General features: G+C 34.0%; 1 protein-coding gene across 3 annotated transcripts; it reads right to left on the bottom strand.

Annotated features, from left to right (window-relative positions):
• Nucleotides 1–3,409: 3,409 nt before the first annotated feature.
• On the bottom strand, nt 3,410–6,986 carry l(2)37Cb (DEAH-box helicase 16 lethal (2) 37Cb). Of its 3 annotated transcripts, none has more exons than XM_017630934.1 (8): nt 6,896–6,986; nt 6,457–6,833; nt 6,137–6,273; nt 5,743–6,059; nt 5,463–5,679; nt 5,131–5,399; nt 4,285–5,048; nt 3,410–4,230 (listed from the first exon to the last, which is right to left on the bottom strand). In XM_017630934.1, the coding sequence occupies exons 2-8, from the start codon at nt 6,795–6,797 to the stop codon at nt 3,603–3,605; spliced, it is 2,673 nt and encodes an 890-aa protein (XP_017486423.1). In that variant the 5' UTR covers nt 6,798–6,833; nt 6,896–6,986; the 3' UTR covers nt 3,410–3,602. The 3 variants fall into 3 exon arrangements, with proteins under 3 accessions (XP_017486423.1, XP_017486496.1, XP_017486349.1); XM_017631007.1 differs by having other exon boundaries at nt 6,907–6,984; XM_017630860.1 differs by having other exon boundaries at nt 6,457–6,928.
• Between the last annotated feature and the right edge of the window lie 1,557 nt (nt 6,987–8,543).

Raw genomic sequence — 8,543 nt, 5'->3', positions numbered from 1 at the left:
AGCGTTCCTTATCTCCCAGAAATAGTCAGAAAAAGTCCGAAGTAGTCAGATTTAGTCCAAAAAGCGTTCCTTAACTCGGAAATGACAGCAAAAATGAGAGAGCAACACTCAGTGAGAGTGACTCTAATCAGTCCGAAGTAGTCTGATTTAGTCAGAATTTTTGCTGGCAAAATCTTGAAAAGTGTCAAACTCAACTGAATTTAAATTAACGGAAATTAAAGAATACGCAAAAAGTGAGAATAATCTAAAAAGTAAAACAAAACTGAATTGAAATCGGAAGGAGGCAAAAAATAATTGATATAGTAAGTGTTTATGTGCTTGTGCTTGTGTGAATGTGTTTTGTNGAAATTAAAGAATACGCAAAAAGTGAGAATAATCTAAAAAGTAAAACAAAACTGAATTGAAATCGGAAGGAGGCAAAAAATAATTGATATAGTAAGTGTTTATGTGCTTGTGCTTGTGTGAATGTGTTTTGTACACATGATTCAATAATAAAAGGTTTGCTCAAAAAGCAGTTTTCTCGCTCCCTCTTGACAAAATCCGCTCCCTTAGCAAAGCACTGTTTGTGGGTTCGTGTGTGTGTGCAAAGCTTTTGTAAGGCAGCTAAGGGAGTGTCAAAAGTCTAATGTCAATATTGAGCAAACCTTTAATTATTGAATCATTCTTGTACATACATTTCCATTCTTATGTGACGTTAGTTTTGTTGTTGCCATTCTTTGGACTAAAAATTTGGTTTTTTGCGTTCGTTTACTTTTCCTGTTATTCTCTTTTAATGAGCGCATGTTGCTTACGCTCTGGCATTTTGACACTTTTCAGATTTTAGTCCAAAAAGATAAGGAATGAACCTATTATTGAATCATGAGTATGAGTTGAGTGTACAAAATTCCAAGAAATGTAAAATGTATCCTATTTTAGAAATAAACGTCTTTCACCATACACGCCTGGTAAACGTTTATTTCAATAGCCCTTCTCAGTCACGATACTACACTGCTCATATTTCATACAAAAACTCCTTGCGCATTTTCACCACTTCATTGGTATCTTCCTTTTTTGTAAAACAAAACAGGCAGTTCATACCAAATAAAAAAATTTAGAGAAAAATCCAAATTTTTTATTATTCCTCTGTTAAAATTTGAATTATTTAAATTTTTTTCGTCAAAAAAAGCAAAATATCAGGGATTATTAATTAGTTTTTCAGATACTATCAAGCATCGTATATACTTACAAGTATGGAATCCTATGCCCCTTTTTGTCTATTCTCTTTCTAACAGCGGACGTGCCTGCCAAACAGCGGACGTGCCTGCCAAACTGAAAAGCATGATGGCGGCAGTGTTTGACAGGCACGTTCGACGATGCGAACGGCAATGGAAGGTAAGAAATGGAAGATGGATGACATGAGAATGAAAGAATTATGAAATAGCAGAATGTCGAACCAAAACGAATTTCAAAAATCTGACAATGCGAATGACGTCAAAATGAAAGAAATGCAAAATACCGAAATGTCGAAACAGAAGAAATAGATGACAGCCACGTGTTCAAGGGTTTCGTGCAACAAAAAGAGTTGTTGTGTTGCGCCATTCAATATTAAAAAAAAGTAATGTGGTTAAATACGCTTTTCTATTAAGTTGAAAAATTACATATTTCGCCAGCCAAAAAGTGTATAAATAAATATATAGCATATTGCTATAAGATTTATTTATAAAAACGGTACATGCTTATGACCTTATTCATAAAAAAGAAAATAGATGTAAAGTAACATTAAAAAAATCGATTTGCTTACTTTTTAAGAATTTGGGAAAAACATTTAACTAAAGTTTTTGTGTACCCATCTCTTTTTCTGTTTATTATTTTCAAATTTTTCTTTTCCTTAATACTCATTGAGTTTTCATTTACACCCAGCAAAAATCAAAATATTTTATAAGAAATTTGTTGACCGTTTCTCGCACACTTCTCTCATGCTTTTTTATCGTAGTTATTATTCTGTTGACATCTAAATTGCCATAAATTTTATGTTGTTGCCAATACATTGTTTTCCGGCGTTTCCTCTGTGAACTTTTATAACTACATTCATAAAAATATTACTAATTTTGGTTTATAATTTTTTTCCATCTTGTTATTGCTGAATATCAAAAAGGAATTAATAAATAATAAAAAGTTAGTTACAATTTTAGTGAATGGTTCTTGCAAATAATATTATTTTATGGTTGAAATGACTTGATCGCCGTCCTGAGCTTATCAACTTTTTTGCCAAAACCAAAGCAGACGGGAAGGAAAAATAGTTGTTCATTAACGATTTGTCTGAAATATCGTTCTTGAAACGCGTTACTGCTCCTTTAATTTGTAAAAACAAAATCTTTTCACTTAATTGTTATATTCTTCCTCATTGTGGTAAATTTACTCATCATCACAGCAGGGCGCAATCTTCTTTTCTATGATTATTGTATCGCTACTTTGAATTTCTCAATTTTGACAATTCTGATCTAAAGGTAAACGAAACCTCAGAAACTTTAAATGCACTGAAATTCACTAATACCCACTTCCGCAAAAATCACCTTATTTCGTATTTCCTTTGTTAAAAGTTATTGTAAATCACATATTTTTATTGCCTTATTAATAAAAAATAAAAATTTTAAAAAGCTTTTTAAATTGCCGTTTACAAACATTTTTCAATTTATAAGCCTTTTTTAAGCTACTTTATTGTTTATGAATAAGGCTATTATAAATTAGCACAATCAAAACACGTTCCTTATCGAAAAATTTATTATTAAGAAAATTTGCTGTTCTCACATTTTCTTTCAACATCCAATTCGACTTTTATTACTTTTTGTACAGATATGTCATCGCCGCCAGGACGGCGCAATCTTGTATTCTATCTTTCTTGTCAAATATGCATTTAGATCTAACTGTCATACTACTATTAATGGTAACCATGAATATTCATTAAAATCGTTTCAATTCGGAATAAAAGTAATTTACATACTGCTAGTGTAAATATATTTTTTAATATAAACTACCTTTTTTAATTCTAAAATAAATCAACAATCTCAATATTTATAAGAAAATTATCTTCAAAAAATACGCCCCAAATCATCCCTGTTGATATCATAATTCAAATGCAAATTAGAATAGAAATTTTGATACAAAAGTTTTTCCGCGATATTCATCATACAAATTTATCATCTTACTTGTCCGTATGTCGCTCTGGAAAGAAATATATTTTAACTGATATGTTTTCTTGAAAATAAATGCAAATTTACCTATTTTTTCCACCGGCAGGCACGAATATGATATTCAAAACAGAAGCAATGACAACGAATTTTACACACATTGTTGTATTTTAGCGCAAAACGATAAGTTTCACAAATATTTTAAATTATTGCCTGGAACATACACATTTATCGTTATTATTGGAAATGCAAGACTTGGCACGCATTTTTAATTTCTTTTTTATGATGAAGCTCCGCCCCTTCGATGTCCGGTGGTTATGCGCCTAGATTAGCGATTATCCCTTGCTGCTATTTGCTGTAGTTTAAGTAAAATTTCTTCAGCTGGGTTTGTGCAGCTTTTTTTGGCTTATATATTTTTTTATAGAAATCGTATTTTTAATCCGTCATTATTGCACGGCCTGTAACTTTGGGCATCTTCTTATTCGTCGAATCTTCAAGTTCCTTTGCTTTATAGTAGTGCGGCGCCACTTCCAACAGCCACTTACTATCGATTTCGATCACCTGACGCATATACTCTTTCGTTGTAAACACTAATTCATGGTACAGCACCCATCTTGGCAGTTCTTCAAAAAGCGACGAATTTGGATGAATCATTACAGTTTGATTGTGTTTTACGGTTTTATAATTGCCATTTTTAGACAATTTTGCAACATGATAGAAGTATCCAGCTGTTATGGCTTTTCTTACATTTACTGTCTCAGGCAAGCAGGAAACTATATCGATTTCAACACGTTGCATCAAACCCACCAATTGTTCACGAACATCGCGAGCTCGTTTCATGGAGCGATACTGAATGAAATTCTCGTAACACCATTGTGTGCTATAATCGGTATCAACCCATTGATTGTAGACCTGCAGCAGACTTAGATGATCACCATGCATGTGGTCGAAATTCTTTCGAGCAGTATCTGCATGAATAATTTTGTCTTTTGGTCGGTAGAAAATCGCGCTGTTTACAGATAACATTGCAGCTATGGACACCAATTCTTCCGAGCACTTATACCTAAAAATACAGTATTTTAAAAATATTTGTAAAGCCTTTACATTTACTAATTACTTCTCGCTCGCCAATAGCATTTTCCCCATCATGGGATCCACTGGAAACTCTGCCATTCGTCTACCCAATTTCGTCAGTTCGCCATGATGATTTAAAGCACCCAGTGCGTAGAGCTGTTCCAAGGCTAAAACCAGCGTTTCATGTGGAGGAGGGTCTAAGAAGTCAAAGTGTATCAGATCATTTATACCGAGTGCCTTTAGCATTAGCACCGCATTTCCAAGATTTATGCGCTGAATTTCAGGCACAGTGTTATCTTCCAATTCATGCTTATAAGCCCAAGCTGTATAAAGACGAAAGCATTTGCCAGGAGCGGTGCGCCCAGCACGTCCAGCTCGCTGATTCGCCGACGCCTTAGAAATTGGTACGACCATCAACGATTCCATGCCAGTGCGGGAATTAAAATTATTTTGCTTTGCAAATCCCGGATCGATCACATAGATAATGTTGTCAATTGTTAGTGAAGTTTCCGCTATATTAGTTGCCAATACTACTTTCCTGGCATTTGGCGGCGTTGGTTCAAAAATTTTCGCCTGCATGTCACTGGGTAGATTTGCGTATACAGGTATTATAACTAGTTCACGTATCTTTGAGCCAAGCCGTTTTACGCGATCTTGCAAAACTTCTTGACAGGTTTCTATCTCATCTTGACCTGTTAGAAAGACTAATACATCTCCAAGAGGTTGTGTGGCATGTATTTGTAAAACCGAAACGCAACACGCATCAATATAATCTGCTTCAGGAGCTTTCGTATAGAATATGTTGACCTTTAAAATAATTTGTAGTACAAAAAATATTGTTTATATGGATACAGAAACTAATCTGCAATTAGGATTTTTTATTACTTACCGGATATCTACGGCCAGGTATGCGAAATATCGGCGCATCGTCGAAAAACTTTGAAAACTTTTCAGCATCTAATGTTGCACTGGATATAAGAAGTTTTAGTTCTGGTCGAAAACGCGCTATGTCTTTTACTAAACCAAACAATATGTCTGTATGCAAAGTACGCTCATGAGCTTCGTCAATGATCATAACGCTATAGGATGCAAGATCAGGTTCCGAAAGAAACTCTCTGTGTAATGTACCATCAGTCATGTACTTTAGTACTGTACGTTCTGAAAAGATAATTATAAGCTTTAGCAAGCAAGCCACAAATCAGCAGTGTTATAAATTTATACCTGAAGAACAATCTTCGAAACGAATACTGTATCCAACTTCATTTCCGAGCTTTACGCCCATTTCTTCAGCGACACGTGCAGCTACGGACATAGCAGCAACACGTCTAGGCTGAGTGCACCCAATTTTCTTTTTATCTTTTGTAAAGCCAGCTTCCACCAAGTATTGAGGGATTTGCGTTGTTTTCCCAGACCCAGTTTCTCCCTCAATTATTAAAATCTAAATATAAAAAGTAAATTAAAACGATTGCTTTTCTTAAGTTTGATAAAAATTATTTTATACCTGATGCTTTCTCACAGCCTCTATTAAGTCCTCTTTAAAAGGGTATACAGGAAGAGATTTTTGCGTTTCTTCTATTGTCATTCGTTTCCGTTCAGCTTCAGATATATCATCTTTCTTTGAAGAACTATCTTTAGAACCGTCCATAGTAAGCGCTTGTATGAACTCAATTTGATCTTCCAGCAAGAGTTCATACTCTTCTTTTATTTTTGCATCCTTGGACCCAAATTGAAATCTCGCGGATGCTAGCTGCTCAACTTCCCATTTTTTTTGCTCTGAGTGTGGCTGTTTTTCCAATTCATCCACTTCGACATATTCCTCTTAAAATAATATGTACAGATTTAGTGAAAATCAGTAGTTTTAAGTAATAAAAAACACAAAATCTGTTGATATTTACCTTTTTCACCCTTTTTTAAGTTTTGCGGAATATGGTACCTCTGAATTCGCTCCAGCTCCCGCGCCTTTTCATGCTCTTTCGCAATTTGTAGCAATTGTTTTTTGTACTCCCGTTCCTCTCTTTCACGAGTGGTTAAACTAAATCGATATGTTTAATTATATGTGGGTGTTTATGTACATCTGCATGGTTATCTAGTTATGTGATTACATTTTTTATTCAGTACACTACAGAATCACATTTTTTTAACCAGATAACCAGACAAGTGTGAGTATCCGTTATGTAAATAAGAATATTGATTCAAATTCACTTTGAATACTTACATTTTCTCATCGAATAAGTATTCATCATCCACAATATCTGCCTCTAGTTCAGCTACTTTATCCTCCTTCCGTTTCTCAAGATACTTTCGACGAGACTGCACTCGAAGCTGTGGTAGAATTTTGTCCCGATCTTCATGTTCGAGCTTTAACCGCTTGGTTGCCTCCTCAATGGCTTTTCGGCTAGCGCTGGATTCAAGTACCTTACGAACGTTTCCTTCATCGCGCTGCTTCAGGCGCTCAGCAAATTCATCACGTTCTTTTAGATCCTTTAATCTGTCCTCCTCTTCGCTGTCCAATTCCTCAGAGCTGGAGCTTGCTGCCCTTTTATTATTCTTCGACATGACTGATTTTTATGAATTTATATTGCTTATCAGAGGCTAGAAGTATTATCAAGAAAAAAAAAAACTAAATTGAATTTGGTAAAACCTTGACGACCTACCGTTTGTTTACCACAATTAATGTAAATATTGGAAGTAGGTATGCAGAAAAAAAATCGAAAACATGGATTTTTGCCAAGAACGATAGAATACAGTTCATTAAGCTAAAATTAGTCAAGAACGTAAACCTACCGGTACGTAAAACCGAGTCAGCTGACACGATCTGTCTAACCAAAGCGCCATGTAAATGAAAACTCAACACCGCAGAATTTTTCTCTAGTTGTAGCCCGTAGCGCCGAAATCTGCGGAATTTAGATTTTTCCGTGTCAGCTGATTTCTCCTTCTTTAGATGGTTGCCACTTCGTCAGTTTTACAGATGGTAAAAAGGTTATAAGTTCCTATTCAAAATTTTTTTTAAATATTTGAAATTTACTATTGAATAAGGATTTTGTTGAAAACTAAGTAGTTTATATTTAGCTAAAATCTATTATAGCACGAAAAATTGTAGTTGAAAGGGTAAGTTTATAAAAAGGCATTGATGAGTGGCAACAGTGGTGTAAGCAACACTGAGGGCTCCAGTAATCGACAAAATTCTGCGTATACAGACTGCGTTTAAGTATACGTTCTGCGTTCTCGACTAATTTCAGCTTTACACCATGGATTTTTGCTATAGTTGCGTTCCAGATGCTTCACGATATTCACGATCAGTGTTGCCGCGCCGTCCCAAGAAAATGTATCACCGACCAAGCTAAAAATGTATCCAAATGTATCCATTTTTCTTTTTTACGTATCTATCTCATAGTTTGTAAGAAAACCAAACATTTTCAAGAAAAATTTAACCCATCCTAAGGACCTGGAAGACGTGTATATATATTTTTATTTTTCATAAAATCAAACACTTGTTATTTCAATTTATCAATAATATTTTGTATGCATAAGTATTTTGTAAAGTAAGTGTAATAAATAGTAATTAATATGTTACATTTGTACCTGTACACTCTAAAAATTGTGTGTAAAACTGCTAGTGAGAAGTTTCTATTTTTCAACAGGAATCTGTATAAATATACATACGTATAAGATGTTCAGAGTTTGATTTTGAACTTGAGATCTTTAAAATATACACATGAAATGTTTAAAGTTGCCAAAAATTTTTAAACTAAAAATACATTTCCTACAAATAATAAACATTAGGGGCTTACATTTACTCTATTTTAAACATTTTATGTGTTGTTTTGCTCTCTGAGACAAATTTGGTATGTTAAAGTAAAGAGGCAGTGTTTAATTTTATTACGCGGTGTGCCAATTTGCACACATTAAAAGAGGAAAATAGTTACCTCTCTTAGGTCCGGTTTTTCAGTGCCAGTTTAAACTTAGATTAAGTAAACTGAGTTTAAATTGAACAGCTGACTGGCATTTGATTGGCTGATCTTAGTTTAAACCAGCCAGATCGGGCGTTTAAACTTAGTGTAAACCACGGCCGTGCACTGAAAAACTGGCTCTTAATACCAGAGTGTATTTAAAGTATTTTCAGTAAAATTCATAAAAATTTCCATAAATAAATCAAATTTTGTTTTTTAAACAGTGTATTTAAACTACATTGAGATCTTCTTTCTTTTTAAATTAGCAAATGAAAATATGTGATATGAAAGAGATATATTTACTTTATATATGTATATATTAACATCTTGCTTAAAGCATCTTTTTTAGCTA

The sequence above is a fragment of the Rhagoletis zephyria genome, unplaced genomic scaffold (genome assembly GCF_001687245.7).
Source record: "Rhagoletis zephyria isolate East Lansing unplaced genomic scaffold, Rhagoletis_zephyria_1.1 Rzeph_scaffold_00005, whole genome shotgun sequence".
Classification (NCBI taxonomy): Eukaryota; Metazoa; Arthropoda; class Insecta; order Diptera; family Tephritidae; genus Rhagoletis; species Rhagoletis zephyria.
This window is presented reverse-complemented; position numbering and strand designations above follow the sequence as displayed.